Here is a 26,920-nt window from a genome sequence, read left to right as displayed (position 1 = left end):
AAATGCTAGCAGATAATGAACACATTGTGCTTGGACTGGTACATTATTTAAAGAATAGCATTTTAAAGTAGAATATTTTGTAAAATGTTGGTTTAAGAACCATTTTGCAATTTACTTCCATCAAACCCATTGTACCAGGAAAAATACCTCCTTCAGAAGGGAAAAGGTGTCAGTATTGTGGAAGAATATCTGATTTTTATCCAGCTATTTGCTATTTAAGCTCCCTTCTTTTCAGTGCAAGGAGATCAGCTGACAACAGCAGCAACCAAATCATGTTTGCAGCTGGGCAATTACAGTAGACCCTAAGATCTGCAACTGTCAACCATGAACGCAGATGCCTTCAAAGTTCTGTTTTTCTTCCGTGTGGAAGTCGTTGGCATGGAACAGATGCCTTCATTTTGGAGAAACCAACTGCTGGATATAATTGGTTCTCTCTTGTCTTGTCCTCTAGGGACAGTCTCTCGCAGATGAAATTAGATGAGAGGGGAAAAAAAAAGACACAGGCACACACACTCGCACATGACATGAAGCAGGAGTTTTCAGGATCCCTCTCTGTTTTGTCACGTGGAACTGTTTTCAGCTGGAAGATTTCATTCCATTTTTAGCACTCTACACAAACACATGATGATGATGCTATATGAAAAACATGCAAATGAAAATATGTATCTGGCCAAAGTTTATTATTAATCTAGGCATGCTTGTTTAGAAATAAGACAAGCATATCCATCCCATATTACTTAAGTGTTAAATGTTGACTTCTGTGATATCTATTAGTGCTGCAGTCTCAAATTTAAAGTTAAGTCTCAGAACAGACAAGATGCTTTAAAAACTGTTTGGTTGCAGTGGTGGAATCAAAGTTTTTTTATCAAATGATTTGATAATTATTATCATGGGAGGAAAAAACAAGTAGCAGACTTCAAAATTTACCTAGCATTACAGGCATTCAATTAAGAAAGCATCTTTAAAGGAACTTCAGCAGAGTTGGTCTGATGGACACCTGTGATGTGCTGTTTTACATAATAGGAAAGGGAGCCTTGTGGTAGGGTACTGAAGTGACTGTGGCCTCTTACTGCGGACACCAAAAATGAGATGATGGCAAATGGACTTGAAAGGTAAAACAGAGAGGGAGAATCTGCTTACCCTGTGCCTGTCAAAGCGTCTCTGTCATCCCCTCTCTGCCTCGGTGTAACAGCTACCAAACCATTGTGGTTTTTGTTACTTAATTATGCTATTAAAATAAATTTAAACCAACTTTAGGTTACCTTAATAAGCTCAGTTGTGAACTCTGACAGTCAGGTAGTGCTGTGTATTCTTGCGTAGACTGGGTGCAGTAGGGATCAGGGGCTGCCAGGAAATAAAACTGCCACTGCTGGTACCCAAGACCCTGGAGGCCTCATCTCTGACTGCCTTTTGTCTCTTTTATTTAAGTTGGGGGTTTTGGATTTGCTTGTGGTCCTTTTTTTTTATTTTATTATAATTGCAGTTTGAGGTACCAGTCCCTATTTTACATGATGCATTTTACTACTACTGTAATAGTAATGTCACCAGCAGTGAAAACTGACAGGAGTTGCCTTGGTCCTGCCTTGGTAGAGTTGGTAAAAGGCAGTTAAGACACTGGATGTGGCTGGATAGCTGCCCTGTGCTGTGCTCCTTTGTTTCCTGCTAACCCCCGGGGGCTGTGTGGGTGGAGGGACTTCCAGCAGTTAGGAGGAAGCCCCAGGTAAACTTGTTTTTGAACTGATGATTCTTCAGCTTTTATAGAGAGAGATTCTTTGCTGTAGGACTCCAGTTCTAAATCACAGAACTTGAGTGTGACAGTGTGCTTGCTCTTAGCATTATATTTCGGAAGAACCGCGTATTAAAGAGAAAATTTAACTGGAGAAGTGCTTAGGTGATGAAGGGATTTCTGGCAGTAACTAGGAAGTACAATAATGGTTCATTTCATTTGAGGCTGATCCTGATATTTGTAGTCTTTACATCCTATTAATTCATTGAAAGATAAGCTGATACAAGCATGATTTGCCAGGGCCAATGGCTCTTTCTAAAAATCTTGGCTCAGGTTATACCCCCCTTCCCTACACATATAAGATAAAAGCACCGTGAATATGAGGTTAACTGAATTCAAATAGAAGACTCTCTAGAGTTATTGCATTCCTTAGAAAATAAATACATTTCTCATATGGTTGAGATTGATCAAAAAAGTGTTCTGTATGCCAGTGATTACATTCCCATCTGTGATTAAGGTTTTCTGTCTGCATCTGGTTTTCACATTATATTTCTGTAACAAGAATCCTTTATATGGCAGAGTTCACTCTCTGTATTTTCTATTAGCTGCAGCTTGAACTACTGCACGGATCGCAGATTTACACATGTGGTTTTCATTACTTCATACCATTGAGAAAAAGTAATATTTGTTTGGGAAAGTATGTTTTTCAAAATTTCCATGGTAATACAACATGTTGATCCTTTTTTATAACACTCATGTAAGACTACAAATTGTTTGAGGCATTCTGCTTTCACTGAAGTTCAGACATTAGACAGTTTTGCATGTACATTCGAACAACAGCAGCAGTTTACAATTCAGGAAGCAAAAATAAATTTAAAGAAGGAGATTAGTGTAGAATGGGTATAGCAAAATGCATCCATCACTTTGGAAAATGTGGCAAATAGAAAAAATGAACATGGGCCTGAAACAAAGGAATAGTTGCAAATTGATGTCTTCATTGTAAAGTGGATGACAGGTTTTTTTTTTTAATCAGAACTTTTTTACAATAAGATGTTTAAAATCTTTTACCAGCTATGAAAAATGAGCATGCTATTCAGCAGAAATATGGAATTTTTATATATTACATAGTTTAACATATTTGACCATAATTGTTTCTAGTATCCAAATTAGAAAAGGTTAGCAAAACATGAATATATCTTTACAAATGTGTAACTCTGAGTCCAAAAATGATGTATTCCACCATAAGACAGTATTTCAGCCAGATTGTACTATTGTCACTTGGTAGAAAACTTAATGTTTAAATTATCTCAATGAAATTAATAGGGCCACTTGGTCAGTGGAGAATTTTTCAGTTTTGGTAGGGTTTATGGGTTTATGACCATAAAAATCAGATTAAACAATAACAACAATTCAGAGAATGCTGTATGTGTTTATGGAAATTTAAAGTGTTATGCAAAAGTCTGGGCAATTGAAAAGTACACAATTCATGCTAGGGGGACAACTGAAAGGTAAATTTATTGCCTGTGTAAGAACATTGTGACAACTAGAGAATTACATACAAAATAAAAATAATTTTATTAAACTAGTTATTGTACCCAAGTTGTGGAGTCCTAACCACATTTTGGAGGTTATTTTCCAAATGCCAGAGGCAGTTGTGTCACTTTGAGAGTTCCACAGTTGCCAAATTCTGGGTAGAGTCCTGCAGTCCTTACCACTTGTTTTCACTGAAATCAGTGGAATTTTGGCTTCTCTCAAGACTGTGGGGAAATGTCCGACCACTGCCGCTGAAAAGAAAGAAAGGACTTTGGTGAATTCCTTTGTTCTGTAACCTTAACTTTAACTTGGGAAGGTTTGTTTTGATTTGAGAAGGGTGCTTGTTTGTGGGAAAGATTGCAATTTCTAGCACAAACACAAATGGGATCTTTTGCAAATGCCCTTGGGCAATGAATGTTTTTTTGCAGAAAGATCTAGTGCAGGAGAGGGCTGGGGTTGAATTCTGGGTTAGATGCATGAGCTGCGGCCGGATCCTTGTGCATGCTTAGCTTGATGTCCCAAAATACTTGAACAGTCATTGCAGATTGAAGCATGTACATAACTGTGTGTGCTTGGCTCTGAAAAAACTTTCTGTCTTGACATAATTATGAACCCCTGAAAAGCATATTAATGCCTTGGAAAAACTGACAACACTGTGATACAGACTTATACAAATGGCAGAGTATTTGTGTAACCCAAATAAACAGGTTTTTGAGGTGTTGGAGTGGGAGGGAAATTGCCTTTTCAAAAGTGGGAAGATGATTTGTAAATATATCAATGGCTTTTTGATCTGCCTTTCTTTAAATGTGTTTGCTGTTACGACTTACAAATCAAATTTAATATTAGTGATGTGTAAACTGGAAGATCTCTATTTTTAGTAAACATTTTGATTTAATAAATGATTCTCTAGAGCTTCTGTTGAACCAGGTAAAGTATGTAATATTTTATATTATGTGAATGTATTTAAACCCAAGCATTTTTACAGAATTAACTGATGGGTAGGTTATAGGCTGCCCTTAATTTGTTGGCTTCTATATATCAGCTGTTTTAACTGAGCAAATTATGAAACTACCTTTGTTGAAGAATTAATACAGTTTTAAAGTACTACCTTATATTAGCTAAGAAAATGTTGTCACTTGGTTTAGAATAATGTTTCTGTCTTCCCTTTTTATTTAAGACTACTATTATCATGTAAATGAAGGGGTGTGGTGCTTCAAACTGGCTGTGATATATGCTTTTTTTTTTTTTTTTCATTTGTTGTTGTCAATAGAAAAGATTGATCTCTGGGCTGGTGAACATAATATCTGTCCCAGTCAGAAAAGGAAAGAGGAAATTAGCAGAGCGATTGGTGGAGAATGATATCTGTCAAAAGAAACACTTGGAGAGCACTGAGTTTAGTGATAGGTGACTGCCGGAAAAAAGGGAACTTTGAATTTTGTCAAGGTAAGGAACAGAAACGTATTTGACTTTATAATGTGAATACCTTTTAGAAGTTATTCGTGTGTATATAATGACTGTACCTTGCCTTGTAAACTGTAATGAAAAAAGAAATCTTTTCCCTTTAGCCCCAAAGAATCTGCCTAAATCAATAAAGGTGCTGTCCTTGTTTAATACAAGTGAGAAAAGAGTGCTGCAATGCTAATAAAATACATCAGTCATGACTTTTAGAAAATCTTAAATACATATATGTGAAATTTTTAACTTTGGGGTTACTTTTGTGTTTTTAATGACATAGTTGCTCTTTATGTGTCACATTAATATTACTGGGCTGGGTTGTGGAAATAGTGACTTTCAGTTTTCTGAACTGTGAATTGGAATAGTATTTACAACCAGGTTAAGAGATAGATGTAATCACATTGGCAAAATGGTTGTTTGTAATTTAGTGGAATCCTCTGGTAAACTCATTGCATCAAACTGGGAATCTGTGAGAAATTTGATTGAGATGATAATGAGAATGGATATTTCTGCTTCTTGTGTGCAAAGATTTTTACCATACTAGAAAAGTAAATCTGCTATTGCTGGACAAAATTTCTAGATAAACTATTACGGTCTTTACTTTAACTACATTTTTTCTTCTAAAGTGGTGTGTGTCTGGATGACAAGCATCTGCTAAACTGATTTTAATTGCTTTCCAACACTTGGATAATTTTCTTTCTCAGTGTTGGACCCTACCACCTGACATAACTTTGATAGAGTATGGTACCAAAATAAGATGAATGGTGTCTGAGTACTCTTGGCTTTGCCCTGGATAGTTTTAAATGTAGCTCAGCCTTGATCATATTACTTGTTTTCCCACCTGTGACACCATGGCCCATGCTGCTCTGCCTGTGGGGTGTGGAGAGATGGAGAACAGCTGAAAGAGCCAGTGGGAGCCTCTGCACATCACTTGTGGCAAGGGCTAGGCCTGAGGTTTTGTGCACCATGTGAACACACTTTAAAAAAATTAATTCCTAATAAAAATGAAGTTGCATTCTAACTTGAGTTCCTAGCTCAGTTTAAAACAAATAAATGCTTTTGTGGACTTTCATGTATTCAGGCAGCACTGGAAGAGAATGAATAATCTTAGCGGGGTTTCTTCTTATGTTTTGATTTTGCTTATTTAGCAATATATAGCTTCTGACTAATTTCTTCTTTTCACTATCTACAGTCTTGTTTTTCAGAGTGCAAATGTACCCTGTACATGTGGCTGTTGGTTGGTTTCCTTTGCCATATGGGTCTTCATAAAAGATTTTAAAAATAAATAAATGTAAAAGTAAAGATGTCATGCCTGAAGCATGCAGTGCTGGCATACTAATGGGAAGTTTATTGTGGTTTATTGCTATCAGAGCATGTGCAAGATAATGGAAATTTCCTATGACTTGGGAGAAAGGCTTATTCTCTAATACCATTAATTTAAAGAAAGGGAATTAATATGACTAAAATTCACTTCATCTCTACAAAATCTGACTGATCTGATGGTTGCTGAAGTATTCATAGAAGGGAGGGAACAGTACCTTATCCCTCCTGTTCACTGTTTTGCTCTCTGTATTGTCTGCGTGCAGGCACATCTCTGCCGTGGTGAAGTTGCTGTATACTGCATGATTCCCTTCCCAGTGCAGTTCTATCGGTTGTAGCCTTATACCTAAATAAACACATCTCTCTGTGACACCTCTTACAAAGTGAACAATATTGTATAGTTTTCACCTTGGTAATGAAGAATTCAAAACTGCTTTGTAGCTCTTAGAGAGTTATCAGTGGTGGTTAACAGTTCTTAGATCTTTGGTCATTCCTATTTTGACATTTACTTGAATTGAGGTGACTGGGTAAGGTGTTTACATCTGGATGTATTTGTGACATGCTCAAAAATTTTAGTCTTAAATGGCTAAGAAGCTCCACATTTTCAATGATTTTTTTTGTTTTAAATTTCAGTTTTAAATAATTAGAGATGAAGCCAACACTGAGCTTAACTTAATATGGACTTTGCTGTGCCCAAGAAGATTTGGCTTGCTATTTGGAGCCTAAATGGTATAAAAGGCAAAAAAAAAAAAAAAAAGGTGTTTTGAGTTTATTGCCTCCTTGAAGCAATGGCATCTTGTAGCAATGACTACTGCTGATGTGAGCCCTTTCAAGCATCCTCATCTTTTTGCTATTGCAAAGGCATCTTCTCTTGCCTTCCTTTTTGATCTTCAAAACAATTGTTTGCTTACCAATGTATCTTAAAGAGTACAGTGAAAATAATAAAGTCCCCTTCAAACATACCACAGATGCAAAAGAGTATGCAACTGTATTATAGACAGTGAATTGTACTTCCAATCAGAATTTCATCTGTTCATGTGGTGCACACCTGTGGCTTGCTGGCATTGCTCTTGATTGGAGTGAGAGAGCTTAATGAAAAACAAAGCCAGGATGACAAGGAGAGGCTACTCCACAGCAAACATGGGTTACTTCACATTAGTAAGAAAGTGAAATTCGAAATACTGCTTTGGAGACAGCTCCCTGGTATGTGGGAGCATGTGTGGGTGACCTGCAAAGGACACTGGTGCCCTGCTTGCTGCTACCTTGCAAATAAAGCATTTTTCTCTCTAGGTCAGGTTGATTTGGGCCAGTTGAGAGCATGGCTAATTTCTCCAGCTCGCTTTCTGAGTCAGTAAGAGTATCCTGGGCAGGAATCCAGCTTTTGAAGTACAAAGAAAATAACCCATAATCTATATAAAACGCTAGCGGATGGGGAAGGGAGGAAATTTACAGAGAATAAGTGAGTTTGAGAACAACTGTGTTAAAAGTAGAATGTAAGGGTAATGCGTGTGTTTGACATTAGTATTTATTTTAATTTGAAAATATGGTCTTTGAAACCTTTGAGGTGAACAGAGGACAAGCTCTTGCAATATAATATATTTATTAGTAAACTGAAACCAAGTGCTCCAGTTCGAGTTCCTTTTTCAAAGTGATTTTTTTCCCCCCTGAATTTGCAGAGTTTGGGTTCCCTCTCTCTGCCCCCCCTCCCTGCTCCCCCTCAGTGTAATGTGTCTCTGATAACATTAATGGGCTTTGCCCCACATGGAGCAGCAAGTGTATTGTACCACTGCTCACTGATCCCAGGTCAGTGTGATGCGTGAAATCAATTTATTTGAATCTCTTTGCCTGTATAGGAATTTGGCAGCATGCCAGTTGTTTTCATTTAATGTTCTTTGTGTTGAACACAGACAAGCAGGCATGCTTTTGTACTCCTCTTTCTTCTGGGTTCTTCTCTTTTCAGCCTATATTCTATTCTGTGGATTTTTCAGAAAGAAGTAGGAATGTGTTACCTTTTTAAAAAATAATTTTTGTTTAAATAGCCTTTAAAGAGCGTAGAAACTAGGTCAGTTACAGAGCAGCCTTGTGTAGGCTTCTCTGCCAAGTATAGGTGGTAACACCTGCCCTTTCCCATTTCTGAAATTTGGGGAAAAAGAGAAAACCCTGGTCTATTTTTCTAATGCCTAGGTCTGTGATTTATGTCCTCTTGTAAGACAAAGACTCTCCAATAATGCTTAAATCAGAATAATTTTATTTCTAAATAAATGAATGTCTGTCTGTTGGCTGGACAAATTGGCAATATGTTTCAGGATCTTTTTGAGTAATGATCTTAAACTGAAAATTAATTTGGGAATCCCTTGCTTCATCTTTCTGTCTGTTCATCCCCTCCCCCCCAATAAATTTAATATTTTGAATGGCTGGCTGAAGCTACACCCAAGAACCCATTTATTTCCTTTTTTCCTTCTTTTTTTTTAATGAGAAATCAAGGTGTGTGGAACAGAGCAAATAATGTAGTCCTTCGTAAACTGGGGATGAGGGAGGCAGGGAATAGCAGCAGATATTTCCAGGAGGATTTGTTTTAGAGCCTGGTGTCGGGACAGGCAGGAGCAGCAGGACAAGGCTCTGCTGGTGCTTGGGGCGGCTGGTGCGGAAGCTGATGTGCAGAACCGCGGAGCCGCGGCGCAGGGGTCAGACTCGTACACATCAGCCCCGTTTCCTTGTTTAATTACCTGAAGAGCAAAACATCCAGGCTGGGAGTGTGTGAAAACCCAGTATCTCGATCAGCAGTTTGCTGCTCTGACATCCTGCGAGGCCAGCCCCGTCTGTCCGCAAACGTCAGGGCTGGTTCCTGACAGGGGGCTATCTCTGCCGGGCCTCGGTTCCTTCCATTCAGGAGGCATTGTGTGGAAGAGGGTTTGGTCAGGAATTTGAGGTTCCTGCCGGTTCTTCCAGCCCGGACAACCGTGTAACAGATAGGCATGATTTTTTTTTTTTTCTTTTAAAGAATAATAATAATAATAAAGAAAAAAAATTGGCTCTTTTTAGTCTTTCCCTTGTAATTCTGGCATTGGTATAACACTGACTGAAACAAAACATTAACCCTTTTTTTTCTGAATTTGTGTCTTTTTTCTTCTATTTGATTCTTTCTTCTCTTGCTTGACCTCTTATTTTCAGAAATCAAATCTTCTGAGGAGCAAATTATTTGAGGTGGATTTTCTTCTATGCAACAGTTATACTTTTGAAAATTGTATTTATTTCATAGTTCTCATTTATGTAATCATCATGCTTGGCATAATAAGTTTATAATTTTAAGCATGCTTGGCAGCATTATTTTTCTTTGTCCCCTGGATTCAAACCAAGCTAGTGTTTGTTTCTGGCCCATTAAAACAGTAATGGCAGCTCTCAGTGCTTCCATTCTCATTATCCATATGATTTTCTTAAAAGTTTCAGAGTCTGGCGTTCAATTTTTAAGTGCTGGGATAGGGTCAGTTGTAGTCCTTGCTCCTAATAGCTGCTGTTTGCTGAGGTCACAGGCGGTGTTCAGGATTGGGTCCATAGATGGATATGTTCCATTAGGGTGTAAACTGCTCCCTATAGCTGAAAGATGCTGTATGTTTACATGGGCAAAGGGCTTGAATAGGTGTTTGGTTGTTTTGGAGTTGTTTGTTTATTTTGTTTTTGTTTTGGATTTGTTTTGTTTTTTTTTAACGTGTATGGGTGAAGAATTAAAGTACAACTTCTTGTTTGAATGATAATTGAAGAATATGACACTTACTTGTACAATCTCAGTACTTGGGTTTATAACACAGTGGTGTTAATAGTTGTACTGGTAGAACTTAAAATCACTGGGTACAAGTAGTAGAGGGAGGCAACATAATTAAGGGCTTCCAGCAGAAATGAGTGTAGCATGTGACTATTGCCATTTATTGTTGTGGGCAGAAGCTTGGTCCAAGAAAGATACTTGTGGTTGCAGGAGGAGAGAAGGAGAGCTGGAAATTAACTAAGGTTTCATTTCCTTTCATGCTGAAGGCTTTTGGTCCAGTCTGTAGAGTTATGCCCACAGGCTCAGCATACATATTAATGTGCTAGAGGTTTTGGGTGTTTCATAGGTGAGATTGAAATCTTTTCAGTTAGGTAGATTTTCCCTGCTAATATGTAATTGGAAATTTTTGTAAAACAAAAGGGCATACTTCTTGCATGCAAACATTACAGGTAGGTATTTTGGGGACCCTTGAGTGAAGGAGGTAGCCTTCAGCGTGCATATGCAGTCACAGACAGGAGCCAGCTACAGAGCTGGTGGACCAAAGAGTCATTGTCATCTATTGTGTCACTAATCCCCCACCTGAAAAGCATTTTCAGGGAATGGTGCAACAAAAGAGCTGTAACAGTGTTATTAGATTGATAATTGTGATCTAATGAACTCTTAAATATGTACAATAATTCTTCACCTTTAGAATCAGGCCCCTTTCTTCAGTACAAACTCCCTAGGTTACTCTGGTGTAAAGGTGCCTTTAAGTACAAGTGGATTACTTATACATGTAGTTTTAAATGTCTGTCCTGTCATATTATAAAGAAGCCATAATTTAAATAAGCATTACTTGTATTTGTAGGATGAGAAAAAAGATGGTTTATGCATTGTGGTCAGTCTCATGTTCTTAAATGGAACATGAACATATGTACAGGGTTTGTACATATGAGGGAAATTATATGTCTCTGTGAAAGCACTGTCTGTTAGTTGAACCTTTACATGTCATATAAGTTGTGTCCCTATTTTCCAGTGGTTTAGTTGCCTTTTTTTTTTTTTTTTTTTGCAGAGTTCATAATCCAATGAACTGTCCATGACCTCTAGCCAACCACTGCCCACCTCAACCAGCAGTCCATTAAATGAAAAGTTCTCCATGGACGTGTGGTGACAGCAACCACCACATTGTCTTTCCTCCTAACCATTGGGTGTCTAGAGCCTCTTTGAAAATAACAAATAACAAATGGTAGCCTTTACACCAGGGTTGCCACTCGAAAATTCCTTGGGATAATGGTTTTAAATCAGCATTCTCTTTGAAAAAATATTTATCTTGGCCATCTCCAGAAGCCTCTGCTGTGATAATCTTGCTTAAGGAAAGTTCTTGCAGATAATAGTTCCCAAGATGGTTTGGGCTTTGTTAAAACTGGCACCTTGCATTGTGCCCAAACATTTACTGCTCCACTTTGCAGATACTCTCCTAGTGTAAAGTGGTGTAATTTGCTCTTGGTATGAAATTCCACTTCATAATCACTTCTGTGTTTTTCTGCTTCTCTTCTGAATGGCTACAACGAAGCACCATGTGGAGTACAACACCATTAGATTAAGTGAAGTGATATTTAGAGGCCTGTGTTCCTCAAGGCTTCTCCCAGTTCCTAAAGAAACAACGATTTTGTATTTTAATTTTTTTAGCTATGATGGGATTCATCTGGGTCAGACCAGAAGCACAGAGATTAGAACAACACATGGTGCTTCCAGGGAGCTTGATGTACTCCTTCAATAGCACTTTAAGTGAATACGTTCTGGCTTAGTTTTGTAATGGAAACCTAACTGGCACCTGTTTTTCCCTCAGTGTTAGAGTGCTTGTTGTTACTATTCAATGTATGTGCTAATTGAGAGTAATATTTTATGGTAGTACTCACACCTTGGAATTCTGGAACTTCTTTTAGCTGTGAAGGTTGGTGGAGGTGGGAGAGGATAACTGTCCAAGGCAGCTGGAGCAGAGGCAGGTCATGTAGTGAGTTGGAGAAGAGGGATGTGTAGCAGAGTGAGAAGGTGGCCCCAGAGTCATGAATTTAGGAGTAGGTCTGGTGCCAGAGGGAAAACAAGAGGACAGTGATTGGAAAAGTGAGAGAAAAATGTGATGGAAGGTATAACTAAGGAAACAATGGAAAGAAAAGGATATTACTAAAATCAGCACCTTCCTTCTGTCACTTACAAACAGTAATGCCTTTCTATCATTAAAGGTTGAACAAGTTTGTGTACTGATTCTGCTGTGTTTTCAGATGCTTAACTGCATTAGAGCAGTTCACTTGGTAATACTCCCTGGCATTTTAACAATTACAGGGTCTGCCAGTGGATTGTCCTATTATAAGTGTGAGAAAACTCATCCATAAAAGAACCACTGTTCTGTTTGGACTTAGTTCTCTTCATGTAAAAATCTGCCCCTCCTGCCTCTCTTCCATTAGATCTCCTAATTCATCAGGGAAACAGAAAATACTTGATGATAAGGGAACTTTCTCACTTGGCTCTGGAAAGCAAATAATTTAAATGGAGAAATAATACTTAGCTGTCCTAGATATGCTGAAATATTACTTTATAGTCCTCATTCACTTGCCCTCTTGAAATTACTCAGTAGTTGACAGATGTCATACTAAAATAAAGCATTAATAGTAAACAGCAACATGCTGTCCAATGGCAGTGCTGTGATGTTATGGACACTACTGTGTGTATAAAAACATAACCAGACATGCAGAACAGCCAAGCTTCCAGCCCATTACAGTGGAGTCCAGTGCAAAGATTTTGCTAACGGATGTATTATTTTCTGAATACTTGTCCATGTGTTTTAGTAGCACAACCATATCCTTGTATTGTTGGGGGAAAAAAATATATATATGTTGAATAATGCAATACTTTAATTTCCCTTATATTTCTTATGACTGTTGTGGTTTGCAAATTCATATTGAGCTCATCAGAAACAATAGCTTTGTGTGAATGCCCCTTTGAACAAAGTTTTGTACCATTATAAATGTAGTAAATAAATACAAGTTGATCAATATGTGACAAAAAGGTGAAGAAGGGAGGTCAATAGGTAAGAATATTTGCATATAAACCATTTTCGCCCTGTTGAAAATGGCAGTACGAGCATAAATAAATGTTTTGTAATGCTGTGTATTTGCTCCACCTGGTGGATTTTCCTGGAAGTGTTTTTAATCTTCTTAATGGGAAGTTGTCTTTAATATAAAAGACATTTCTCAGAGTAAAGGCAAATTCTTTCTTCCATTCTTTCATTCTTCTTTCGTTCTTTTCTTTTCTGCTTTCTTTTCTTTTCTTTTCTTTCTTTTCTTTTCTTTTCTTTTCTTTCTTTTCTTTTCTTTTCTTTTCTTTCTTTTCTTTTCTTTTCTTTTCTTTTCTTTTTTTCTTTCTTTTCTTTCTTTTCTTTTCTTTTCTTTTCATTTTTCTTTTCTTTCTTTTCTTTTTTTCTTTTTCTTCTCTTTTCTTTTCTTTCTTTGTTTTTTTCCCCTTTTTATCTTTTTTTTCTCTTTTCCCTTTTCACGTTCCTTTCTCTTAGCAATGGCATTGCAATAGGCAGATTTGTGGAAAGTATAATTTGATATTTGTCTTGGCCACACTTTGTCAGCACAGAGATCTCTATGAAAGCGTAGCATTCCAAATCCATTAGTAATTACAGTTTATTCTGGGGCTTATTTAGAGTATTCTTGGACTCATCTAGAGATTAGTAATTGCTGAGTCCAAGTCTGTGGCTTGTAGAGTTATATGTGATCAGTGAAAGGGAGGATTTGCTATGACTTTCCCCTCCCCTCTCTCCCCACCCCAGTTTTGAGCCCCCCGATGAGAAGTAGCAGTGTTATTGAAAAAGAGAGTTACTATGCTTAAGTGTTAGTGCTGTACATCGGCCTAAAATCTGTCTGTCATTAAGCCAGCTTTGCAAACATTGTTTTCTTTGGAATTCTTAAGGACTCGGTTATGCTTTGATCATCTCATTGTTCTCCTTAGGTTATTTTTTTCCTTTAGAGTGTAATGGCTCTCTAACAGAAGGTGAAGTTTAGAAAATAGTGTCTCCATATGCAAGGGATTTGGAGACCTTTTTATTGTCTTTAAAAATGTCATTCATAGTCCTCATTAGCATTTATTGTTGCAAGCATACAAGCAGAAAATGTGAAATTGGTATGTCATGAATAGCTCCACAGAGCTCTAGAGCCCTGAAATTTTGCCTGCAGTGTGGTGTGGGGCAGGCATTGAGAGAAAGCTGGCCAGATGGCTGCCAGCACAGAGCAGAGCTGCAGGTTTTTGTCTCTGGTGCTGAGAGGAGGGAAAGTTCACTGGAGCATACGCTATCACCCCGTGCATTTTAACAAAACTAACTCGCCATCAGTCAAAACTGGGAGGTGGTGACATTGAAACAAAAGTTTTCAATATAATGTAACAATCCTTGTCAAATGAATAAAGTATGTTTAGTTAGTGTCACAAATATTGACATGTTACAGAGAAAAATGCAAGGCTCAAATTTATGGCTAGTGGTAGCTACGCTTTTGCACAAATATGCTCTACATTATCTTTATTACGAAGATCCTATACATTGAAAAGACATTGATTAGAGGTCAAAACTTGGGTTAATATACTACAGCAGGAGGAGTTTCCCTACCCATGTTAAATGAACAAACACCCCGAGCTTCAAGTCAAAAAGCAACTGATAGCTTGAAACACTTTTTTCCTTCACTGCCCCCCTTTCTGCATGCCCTTCCCCTTTCCCCTTCTTTTTACATCTTAAAATATGGCTATAGTTCAGCAGGAGCAGATATTCTCTTCCAGGCTTTTCCAGGTCACACTGAATGTGTTTTTTCTCTGTTAGTGAGACAGCATCATTGGTATTTTCTTTCAGAAATATTTTCAAATCAATATCAAATTTTCTAAAGTGCATGAGTGGTGTCTATGCACAGATGGTGTGGTAATTTTCTTTGAAGTCAAATGATGATAGAAATTAGCAGTCAATTCTAATTTACTTTGCCCACATTTTAGAAAATATAGAATTTAATAAAAATGAGGCAAAACTTGTTTAGCCTAGATCTAGTGAAGAAAATAGACCCCAAGAAAGGTACACTTACGTGTGAGTTTGTCCTTGTGAGTGTTTTTACTAAAACATACATAGAAAGTGAAAGAGCATGCATTCTTTAAGGCCTGAATGTTGTCCCTCCCATTGTGACTCAGTTAATTTTTTATGGAACTATTCTTTCATGTTAGGTCAAAATGTATATTTTCATTGTTTTAAAACCTGAAATGCACTCGAAATGTCACTGGAATTTCTTTGTGTTCAACAAAAATTAATTTTTTGGGGGGTTTTTTGATCAAAAAGCAATAGACAGTCTAGGTTGTTAAGTCTAATGCACTGTCAAGGCTGCCTTTTCTTAACAGATGATTTAAAATACTCTTTGGAGTATTGCTGAAATATAGATGTAACTTAAAAGTTTTCTTACCTGAAAAGACATGAATGCTTTCTCAATTCCAATGAGTTTAATCCAGTACTCGTGGTAACATCATGAACAGTTTGTCTTAAAAAATGAAGAATATTTTCTTACCACATTGGTGACTACCTTTCAACTGCCCAGTGTTTGATTTGTGTAGGTAATCTCAATTAGTCTATGTTTTACAGAGCAGTGTATGTTTTAAATGTCTCATTTGTCTTTTTTCAGAAGTCCAGAAAGCCTTGCCAATAAGGAAATGCTTAGGGAAATGTTTAGTGTTATCTGGAAAATGTTTTGTGTTGCGTGCATAAAGAGCTGCTGTTAACAGATAAGCACATATCTTATTGGAATATTTAAATTCCATTTCCAAGGAAAGAATTGGAAGTTTATAGAAAAGTGCCTTTCTTGGGTAGATTTAGCCTTTTGTGGTAGTGCAGTAAAACCAAGGGAGGCTAGGTACGATGCAGTGGAAAAAGTTGCACTGAGGGTCCCATTACAGGCTTAGGTGGGCTGCCATTGCACCAGGCAATCAGAGATACTTGGGCAGCAAGACGTTACTGAGCTTCTCCTGAAGGTGCTGCCTTTACTGTACTGTGGTTGGACAGTCAACTGAACAAAGTTAAGAAAGCGTCCAGAAGTGGTTGTCCCCCGAGCCCTGCATCAGCTCCACACTCACACATTAGGTGGGTTTGCCCTGTCAGTGGGATGCCTTAAGAAAACACTAATGGCTTCCAGCTGGGTGGAAAATCAAAACGTTTTGGGGCTGACAAAACTAGTAGATTTGAATTTGAAAGCCCAGCTAATGCCTCCATTTTTATTTACCACTCGCCCATAAAAGATTATTTTCCAATATGTCAGCCTCATTTGGTGGCCAGTGGTCTGAGAGTGAAAGTGAAACAAGCAAGCGGGGAAATCTGGACATTAGTGAGTCCGCCCTTTCAAGCTGGTGTGCCACTTTGTGGAATGGCCTTCCCTGAGATTGGAGGGGTCCTCATGACCATTCATCAATGCTCGTTGACTGATCATTGAGTGCCTTCTCATTCAGTTTATCAAGTCTTGCACATAAAAAGTCAGAATAAGCATTATTCAGCTTTGTTAAAGCCAACTAGGAGTAAAATGCTCCATTTGAACCCATTTTGCCCTTGGTTTTTCACTTTGTTAATGCAGTCCTGCTTAAATGAGTGCTTTTATTGGGTCTGTTAGAATATCTGAAACTATTAATTCTCTTGTATTGAATAGCTGGTGGCAGGCCAGAGCAGATGGGGTAGAAAACTATTTGGTTGGGTGTATTGCTTTCAATTAGGATCAATGAGGTTTCAGCTCCTTTGAATTAACTCACTTAATACCCACTGTGTGAAGTCACAATGTATCACAACAGTCTGCTATAAGTAGAGCGGGAAGTTGAGAAGTCCTACAGAAAAGCTTTGAGTTAAATTCTTCCTTCACTGTTAATAAAGAGCTTTCATTAACTACAGATGTGTTTCAGTGGGCTTCCAGTCCCTGTTATTAAGCTGGGTTTGCACAAAAGGGAATCTGTACTTTTACATGATGGTCATTAGGAATTCCCTTTTCCATCAGATCCATGTCTTGGCTACCTTATATCATCCGCTGCATAAAAATTTTTTTACTTCCCTTTCAAATACAAGACTATGGAGACTGGTTTGCCTCCTCTACCCATTTTCTTCTAGAGGAGGATTAAAAATTATTTTGTAAAGCATTTTGAGTGATGGTCAAAGAAGGAGCTGGTGCCCACCCAGGATGGTGTAATGTAATGTGCACCCTAAAGAAACTGGCCCTAAATTGTTTTGTGGGTTTTTCATTCTCTTTGTATCCCGTTCATTTTGGCAGTACTCTGACTCTTGATGCAGCAGAACTGTTCTGTGTTAAAACCAGTGTCTTTCCTTTCTTGGTAGAGAATAAAACCATTTTACAGAATGGGCTGTCCACTTTTGCTTGGCCTGCTAAAATTTTAGACATGGTGCAAAAACTTCTAGGGCAAGCTTTAGATGACTGCATTAGAAATAGGGGTGGGGAAAGCAAATAAACTTCCAAAGATACTTCTTCAGGGAGGACTGCCAAATGGGTTGCAGCCTGCCTCAGTGTATTAAATAATGAGAGGGGAAAACTATTCATGCAGCTGGCTGCTTGAGAAAATGCTGAAGTAGTCTCAGATGCACAGGCATTCTGTTAGCCCCTTCCATGAGCAGACTTCTAGGTGAGAATCTCCAGGGATCCAGGTTTTGTTGACGTGGATCAATTTAAGTGGCAATTACTGTAGTCAGATAACAGCTTAAAAAGGCTTTTTACACACAGAAAAAAGATGCATAATCACGCAGCATATGGAAGTTCAATTTGGTGAGCCATGGTCTGTGGATTTACAATGTACTGATATTAAGACCTTCTTTTAAAGAGGGAATATTGTTCGGCTTTATTAAAATGCGTCATAGCGTTGAGACATTACTTTTTGCTCTGAAGCTGATTCAGGCTGCATCTATGTTGATGAAAGGTTGCATTTCCAACTGTGAAAATGTTTTTCCTTTCATGTAGAGTACAGCATTACAAAAGAAAAACAACGTAGCAAATACAATACTAACTGACTGGTTTTAGATATTGCATCAAACAATAAAACCAAAAGGACAGTAAAGTTTTTAAAGGCCTTGTTGGTGGAGACTTCACTTGTCTCCATTTCCCCTGCTTGTCTCCCTATGCCCCTCTGCTTTTCCCACTTTCATAAAAGTGGTCAGGAAAATATTTTCGTGTTTTGGTTTTCATGTTTCTGTTGGGCTCTCTGATGCTTAAAAATCTATTATAGAGAACTTCATTATGATAGATGTCTGATGAAGATGAAGAAAAGACCTGCCTCAAGTAGTAGACACATTAGGTTGTTAGTGCTGGGCTGACAGCCCAGGGCATTGTTATTGGGGCAGGTGAGCTCCTTTTCTTGATAGTCTTGGATTTGCCAGGTTCTGTATTTGGAATTTCCCTCTTATTTAACTGAAACCTAAGGGTGCCACTTAGATTGTGTTAAAAAAGATATTGTAGAAATATCAGTAAATTAAAGGATTCCTTTTCTTTAAGTGAGAAATATTCATGAGTTCAGTCTGGACATTAGGAGGGACTGTTATTTTCTGCTTAATTTTGCATGTGTGTCCTTTTCCTAAGCAGATCTTTATCAGGCTCTGTGGTAGCTAGAGGAAGGATGAGGAAGGCCTTAAAAGCAGAGCTGTTTCTTCATAATAGAGGCAGAATATGGCATAATGCAAAATCGGGTGGGGGGGCATAAATAAGTACACAAGGACAGACCTTACACTGAGAAGATCTGACTGAGAATTCTTGCCTTTCCCTAAAGGTTTGAATGTATAATGCAAAGGCAAAGTCAGAACCAGGACTTACATGCTAGTTGCTGGAGAAATGGCTCGTTAGCAAAGCACTTTGCAAGTGCTGAATGGGAGGAGAGTATTTTTTCTTGTGCCTAGAATTTTGTGCAAAGCTGTGTGCTACAGAAGGCATGCGAGTCAAGCCTATGCTTCTTCTAAGAGGCAAAGATGTTTTACAAAGGACTAAAGAGGGACTGCTGAGAAGAAAATAGCCAGCTTTAGATAAAGCACTATAACAAAGACTTGTAGTTTTATGTATCATGGTGTCCATTAAAGCTTAATAGGGAAGAGTGAATTGAACCTAGCCAGGCATACCTTATTCATAGGAAGGTATAAACATTTAAGGGGTTCACAAAATCAGAAATTGGGAGGACATGATTGTTTAGCTTTTGAAAAAGCTTTACAGGGAAGATTTTGTTTTCATCCCCCATGGATCACTATGCAAGGTAAAGGAGAGTAAGCTGCAAATGTTTGGAACATATCAATGGAAGAATCCCAGGGGGTTAAAAGCACCATAGTAAAATGTAAGTGGTCTGCTTTCTAAGTGTGGTCTATTTTACACACACTGCTGTGGATCTGAGAGAGGGAGTGATTTTGATACTCCATTCCCTATAGTAAAGGAGAATAATAATGACAGAAGTGTCTGTGTGTGTTGGAGGGGGGGGGTATTTTCTTGTATATTCTTTTGCACAATTTGAATTTCCAGCTAAATAAACAGACACAGCCTTACAAAGTGCAAAATTATGGCTGTTCAAATAAAGAATTTTTTTTTTCCACATTTGGAGGAGAGCTGATTCAAAGTGTTGCTTTTTCTTTAATTGGTGTCAGCAGAGGAAAGGGTTAACTTTTAAGGAAAAAATGAATAATTCAGTGTTTGGCTTATCACTCTGCATTTTAGTTTCTGTTCTTTGGTCATCTGGAACTTGGTGTGAAAGGTAGAGTAAAAGGAGTCAGCTGAGGGGAGCCGGGGTTGTGATAATTTGCACACACATCCCTGTCATTGTTCTGCCTGAAGAGACAGGGCTGGGTTCAAGGCCACATGTGCTCCTGTCATCATTCACATTTCTGCTCCAAGTGCAATACAGAGTGTCAGCTCTCCATCTGTCTTTGCCTGGCAAACGCACGCGCCCAGCATCCTGCCTCCAGCTACGCTGCCACAGCCAGTTCTGATGGCCCTCCTCGCTTCTCTCTGTTCATTCCAGAACAGGAGGCACTGAGCCCTAAATAAGCTTGCTTTTAGGAGAGAGCCATTTACAGTGTGGTATATTTTATCCAAGGATGCCTGGTGAGTCGAAATTATTGCTGCTCTTTCGGTTCTAAATGAGGAAACGCTAATCGTTTTTTTGATAGTACATTTTCCCTCTCTCTTTTTTTCTTTTCTCTTTTAATATAGAGGGTGATTTGCAAGCTGATACGGGTACAGAGCGATCGCGGATGCTAATTCTGTTGTGTATGTGTTTGGGGGAGGGGAATTTGTGCAAGTGAACTGCTAGAGATGATACTTGCAGCAGGACTGGATGTTTCAATGAAAAGGGATAGAAATAGCAGAAAGTCACCAGTTTTGTGAGTGCAGGTCTCTGCACGGGGGATCATTTTTAGCGAAGGGAAATACAGCTTCGGGCTGGCTTTCATGACTGTCAGCTGCACCTTGAATCTGCAAACATTTGATCGTCGGAGATCATTCACAGCATTTACCCATCAGCTGAAATTATCTCTGGGAAAAGCTGTTTATGTTGGAGAAGTGAGGGAGATTTATAAAACAGATTATTCCAGCCTTGTCCTAAATTGTAGTCCTTCACTGTCACCAGGCAAATCACCAAAATATGTTGACTCAAAATAAAACAATAAAAAAATCTGCTGAATTAGAGGAATTGCTGTGGAGCTGGGAGTTATAATAGGTCGGTTTCCCCAGGAAAATATTACCCTTGGATCTTACAATCACTTGTCTTATTGATAAGTGTTATTGCCAATAAAAATGATCCTATGCAGGGTGATTTGTCTGAGAGGTTTTATGAGATGCTTGACCACGACTGAGTAGATTGAATTTGGTGTGTTTTGTTTGTGTTTTTTTCCCCCCTTTGGTAAGGACTGGAGAAAGCCATGTGCCTGATTATAACAGCTTGTGTTCTGGATAAAAAAAAAGACGGGGCTAGAGATCCTACAGCTGGCTGGTTCTTGTGGATTATTTGGGTAGGACAGGCAGAAGAGGCTATGCTTGATCACAGAGAGTCTGTACACCTCACAGATGGTGTTTTGAAACAGTATCTGCCAGTTTACTGCAGCCACAGTTGCATGTAGGTATTGCCAGTTGTTGGAAGAATGTTTTCCTATTAGGATTTTTGTATACGGTCATACCCTACTGCTGGTATGTTTGCTGATCCTGTGATTGTAACAAGAAAGTGGGCTCTGTTTGCTCAAAGCACAAGGTTAAGAGGATTTATATGGTTGAAATATGGGCAAATTAATTTGCATAGATAACAACTGAGGACTATGAAAGGTCAATTTAACCCTTTAAACATCAAATTTGATTTGCATGCATTGCATTCCTGGGAATGTGGTCTTCATTAGAAATACCATGGTAATTCATTAATTAGGAAAACTGTGCATTGTGCATAATTTTCATCCACTGATGTTTCCCTTATGTTTGTGTGAAACCCATCTTCTCCTGCGGTTTACTCTTTCTGTGTTTTATCAAGATATTTAGGTGGACTAAAATGACACAATCTTATCAGTTTTGATCCTTGTGTGCATTATTCGGTGTTATTGGCAAACTGTTGGAATGCCTAGAGTGGACGTTTTTGAAAACCTATTAAGCCTTTGGCATTTAAATTACTTAATCTACCTGCTGGTTAAAATTTCATGCATCTTTAATCAAAATGGCATGTGCCACACTCAAGTATGTATACCCTTATCAATACTCGCTAAGGTTTACCATTAAATAAATCTTTTATTTGCAGCAATCTCTTAAAGCAGTAGCAAGCAAGAAGTGTGTTTTAATGTCAGCTCTGAGTGTTAGAAAACCTTGCACTTGGATACAGAGAATACACTGACAGCTGTGACTGGGAGCATGTGCCAGAATGGAGATACTTGAACAGATCTGACACTTGGCTATTTTTGACACCCATCTGCACTTTTTTACTCTCCTCTAGGATGAACTGCCTCTCAATCTGTTCACAGCATATTTTAGCCCTTTAATATTGTGGTGTTGTGTTTTTTCAAATGGGCATTATTAGCCATCTGGGGCAGATTTTGTATTTTAAAAGTAAGCACATTATGTACAGGAGAGTAAAAGGATGTGTATTTTTATGTAATCTGATATTATGTCAGTGCCTTTTGTGTATGTGTGAAGTCTTGATTTCAGAACCATCCTTTTAGTGATTCTGACATCTGAGGTCCTTCTTTTGGGGAAAGAACAGGAAGTAATAAAGACGGGTTCTGGTTTATGTGTGGTGATAACAATTACACAAACTAAAATTGCCCCTCGAAGACGAATTGCTCCTACTGTTATAATTGTGACTGGGCGCTCACCTCCTCGCTCTCCGTCAGGGCAAAGCAACAGCAGCGGAGCTGGCTAATGAAGCGCTGTAAAAGCCATTCAGACTTCTGTGAAGGCACTGCTGCAACTCTGAGAAAAGTCTCTAGAAAGATAATCCCGTTAACATGCAGCTTGCTGTAACCAAGTTAACCATTTTGTCATTCTGTGTAGCGAACTCTAGGAAGCGTTTATCTCTAAGTAATTGTTCCTGGGGGAACAGTGTTCAAATCTAATACTGTACACCAGTTTCTCTGATTGCTGTGAATGTGGTTGTTGGTTTCTTTTTTTTTTTTTCCTGTACTGTTTATTCCGGACTTTATTTATGAAACATTACAAATCTATCAGTCATTTTATAGTACTTTCAAAGAACAGATGTTGGCCTACAAAATGCTTTATTATTGCCCATGGCAGTATTCAGCATGGTTTCCTTAAAAGGACAATCAGTGATCACAGTCATTGTAGCCCAGAAATAATGCTGCTCTTTCAGAAGATGGCCTGGTATTAGGTCAGACCACCCTTTCTTTACTTCTGCTCTCCAGATGTGGCTGCAACTATTTTTTTTTAAGTTCATGTTTCAAAAAAAAAGGGTTTGTTTTCAAAATCTGGTTTTACTTAAGATATCTCCATCCTGGAGTGCATTTCATAAATTGCCCACATATTTTTCTTAGCAGAGAACTTAACTGGCTGTAATTTTTAACACATGGCCACATCATGTGATATTTTCAAAACATTTGCACATAGCTTTAAGAAGGTCCCGGCAGAAATGATCCATCATCTCACAGCCAGCCCATTTCTTAACAGCATATCTGCATTTTCCATTTAGCAGAGCTATATATTATTAGCTTACATTTTGGGTAGTAAAACAGTGTATTGCTGATTGTAAAACATGGACTTTATTATCTGCTGAAAATTGATTTGGCATTTATAGCCACTGTGTACTAGAGTGGCTTTCTGGTTTTAACATTAGTGCTTGCAAGTGATGATTTGTTTAAAGAACAGAAACAAAATTGCCATGGACATAACTGCTAGTGTCCTAGTAACTGAACATTTGGATTATCCACCTGTTTTTTAAATACATGCGTCTAAATGGTGTTACACAGCAAAAGTGTCCTAACAGTCCATTAACCGACTTGTTCTGTTCTAAGTTGCAGTTGCTATGCTGTTATATTAGGAGGACTCTGTGTATTACAAAACAAGTTTCCTGCCAAATAGGGAAAATGTGTCTGGAAATACTTAGGTCTGAGTGTTAACTTTGTATTATTCCAGTCATCCTACATAATGGCTTTATCTTCAGGATTTAGCTACGAGTGAAAAGCTCTTTCCCTAAGAGGACTGTGGGCCACTGGGTTCTTCAGATATGTATGATAGGGTTGGGAGGCGACATGTGATGACTTGCTTTTCACAGTATTAAAGTTTCTTCGTCTTTTATGGTAGTAATAAATTCCAAAGTCTGCATAACATTATTGCTCTTATTTTCAACCCATGGGGCTGTGAACTGCCTCATGCTACACATGCATGGAAAGTAACTAACACATCATGGAATGCAGATCATGCTGCAGGAATGAATATATATATATGTTTCACCAGGGTCCCAAACACTCTTTTCCTGAGAAGATTGAAAGCTTTATAGCTGAGGCCCTTAGCTAGAGAAGAACAGCTGAGTTAATTTCTCAGGACTGGTACTTCCTTGGTGTTTAGCAGTAATCACATCTTTATTTGAAAATTTTGGACTTCACACTCACATATATAAGGCATGATCATCATAGGTTGCAAATCAATGTGATCTGTGTACATAACGATTTGAAAAGACAACTTGAATTTTGCTTAAAATGAAATAATGTATAACACTGGTTTAAAGTCCATACAGAGAAATTGATACCTGTAAAAGTAGAGGACATGATACCTGGTCCTTTTCAGGACATGCACACATACCTCTTCCAGTTTTCTGGTTTGTTTGCTTCATCCTTGTTTCTTTCAAGTGTGTACATCAAGGATAACACCACAAAAATCAGTTGAAGCCTGGTATTTCACTTGCAGGTCACAAAACAACTTGTGCACTTGAAGCAGTAGCTGCCTTCCAAATCCAAAGTGCTGTGCCTCTAACTGTTCTCATTCCTGGGTGCATCACTCTTACAGCTTTAAAGTTTCCTGATCATGTCAAGCTGCATCTCTGCATGATAGGGTCTCCCTCAGTATTGATAGGGTTAAGCAGCCCAGTGCTGAGATCACACCAATATCTTTTTGGAGTTGAAGCATTTCTGTGTCTTGAGTTGTTCACACAGTTGGATCTGGTAGGTAATCTCAGAGGAAGCCCAGTGCATATTTAGACATGTTGGTCTCTTCACAAGTGGAGGCTTACTTTTTGTTCCCAGAAATGTGTGTGGTGTAAAATGGAGCATAGAGCCAGCAATGCTAAGGCAAGTAGAGATTAAATTGGGAAACACATAGGGCACAGCAGTGCTTGGATTTTCACTTACACACAGACACAGTCTAGCCATATTGGCCCACTTGGCAAGGCTTATTTCTTTCGATATCCTGCTATGCTAACTCCCTGTTCTTGCAGTTCCTCTGTGAAGCTGGTGAAGTCCTTGCCACGTTGTACCATTCTATCTATATTCACTGGCTCAGCTGTCTCTTCACCAAGTCGCATTTTTGTGATGTACATTTGTTCTTTCTGCCTCATGTTCATGAGAGTCACCAGATGAAGAGCAGGACCAGTGCAGGAGCTGCTTTCCCCTTGCTGCTGTTGATCTTGAGCCATGTTCCCTCTTAATATGTTTCTTGTTCAGTTCTTGGGTGGGACAGGAGCACTGGAGATTACTCTCATAAACTGTTAATGGGCAGTAGCCTTCCCCACTGCTAAAGGAATTTGTTTCAGACCTGAACGTGAGCATGCAGAAGGAGGATTTGAATTTGTGTGTTTCACTTCCAGAGTGAGGCTTCCACTCCAAAATCTTGCAAAATAATTTCAAAGCTCACTCTTGCATCTTGCCTAGCTGTGTCTTATACAAACTATGTCTACTTGTCAATCTTCTGAAGGTGAGGATATGGACAACTTTTCTGGAGGAGAGAGTAATGCTGTGGATTCCACGTCTCCAAGTTATTGAGGCCCTTGAAAGGCAGGAATTTTCCTGTTGGTAAGCTGTGGACAGTTGCTAGTTAAATATAATTAACTTTATATAATCTTTTTGTCATGAGCGGTCTACAGCTGCCTAATGGCAGGGTGTAGAGAAGATGGATGAAGCCAAATTTTTCTCGAGGTGCATAGTGGTAAAGATGAGAGGTAAAAGGCATGAGTAATAGACCATGATAAAACCCGAGTAGATACCAGGAATAAAAATTATTCACCATTTTGTTGGTCAGACATTGAAAGTGTTTTTTCAGAGAGGTAGTGATATTTTCCTTATTGAAGATCCTGTATTGGATGAACCTGTGGCAACTTGATCTAAACTTCTCATGCTTCAAGACAGAAGGGCATATCTTAATCTCCTAAGGTCACTTCAGCTTGCATAATGATTCTTTGTTCTGCTGGATCTGTTAACTGTTCTGGACACCCAGTCTGAGGTGCTTCAGACCGGTACTCTGTATTGGAGAGCAGAACAGCCCCTGGTACTGGCTTCTGTGTTGTCTTTCAGGGGAAAATTCAGCAGTGTTGGGCTTCAAACACCTAAAGGGATTCATTGAATCTGGTCTGAAACTGTTGTTTGATCTGTAGCTTTGTGAATGGACTTTGTGTGCTGGTAGAAGAGTGGAATTATCAGGCTCAATGCTGGTTGAAAGGGCTGCATCTCCTTCCTCTGGCAGCTCATGGGGCTGTGCTTCCATATACCAGAGCTGAATTTATTTCTCTGAGCTTTTTTATTGTTTTATTTTTATTTTTTCTCTACTAGTAATTTCTTCTTTACTGCAAGCTGTAGGCAGGGTGCAGAGAAGGAGCCTCACTGTGAGCTTTAACTGCAGAGCAGCTTGAGACAGCAAGTTGCTGGAGACCTTGGGATTTGAGAGGAGACACTTCAGCTGAAGGTTCACAGACCTCTTAGTTTTGTCCCTGTGCTGCAGCACACCACCTGTTAGTAATGTTTCTGCAGCTGGTTTAAAGAAGAGATGCTGAACCCATGTAAATTCTAAGTCTCCTTCTCAAATTCTTATGGCATGAAGCTAGAGCCTTACTTGAGCTTTTTCATGATGTTGCGTAATGAGTTGTAGATTTATTTCTTCTTCTTGCTCTTGGAATCTGGTAATCTTGTGGAATTTTCATGAGGAAAAATTACCTGGTAGGATCCACACATCTGAATTTATTAAAATTATCCAGGCAGATATTTAGGTATTAGTGTGGATATATATTCTAGAGCTATGCCTGCAACATAACTGTCCTTTTAAACAGGCACAAAGTGTAAGTCAAAGGTGACAGGAAATCTTTCTGAAGTTCAAAAGGAAATACCATCAGCAGAGGACACAGTTATTAAGAGTACTGCTCATATGGTTCTCATTCCTTATGGACATCCCTTTAGAAGTAGAGTGTAACAAGCTCTGCTGTTATTTTTGCATGTTGACAATACTGAGCTGACAAAGACTAAAAGAAATGTGGAAATAGAAGAGTGAAAGGAATTGATATTGATCACCTCCTGGAGGAGAAGCTGAGGATTAAAGAAGAAAAATGTATTTTGGTAACCCTTCAAGCGTACTGCAAATTTGGGCAGATCTGCTGTAAGGTCAGGCTGATATCCATTCTTTGTTTAAAAATGGGGGTTGCTG

The 26,920-nt window shown here is 38.6% G+C and overlaps 1 protein-coding gene across 4 annotated transcripts in view; it reads left to right on the top strand.

The window, feature by feature from the left end:
• Positions 1-26,920, top strand: part of RUNX1T1 (RUNX1 partner transcriptional co-repressor 1) — a 116,081-nt gene that overhangs the window by 15,472 nt on the left and 73,689 nt on the right. The window contains exon 2 of one of the 4 annotated variants that reach the window (XM_009086779.4): positions 4,530-4,702. The exons of 2 other annotated variants lie outside the window; for them this stretch is intronic. In XM_009086779.4, the coding sequence (XP_009085027.1) occupies positions 4,615-4,702 (88 nt within the window). In that variant the 5' untranslated portion in view covers positions 4,530-4,614. Of the gene's footprint in view, positions 1-4,529; positions 4,703-19,835; positions 19,916-26,920 lie in introns of those variants that run through there. One more of the 4 variants, XM_009086786.4, reaches the window with a different exon arrangement.

This window comes from Serinus canaria, chromosome 2, assembly GCF_022539315.1.
Source record: "Serinus canaria isolate serCan28SL12 chromosome 2, serCan2020, whole genome shotgun sequence".
Classification (NCBI taxonomy): domain Eukaryota; kingdom Metazoa; phylum Chordata; class Aves; order Passeriformes; family Fringillidae; genus Serinus; species Serinus canaria.
Note: the sequence above shows the minus strand (reverse complement) of the source record. Positions and strands in the feature narration are given on the sequence as shown.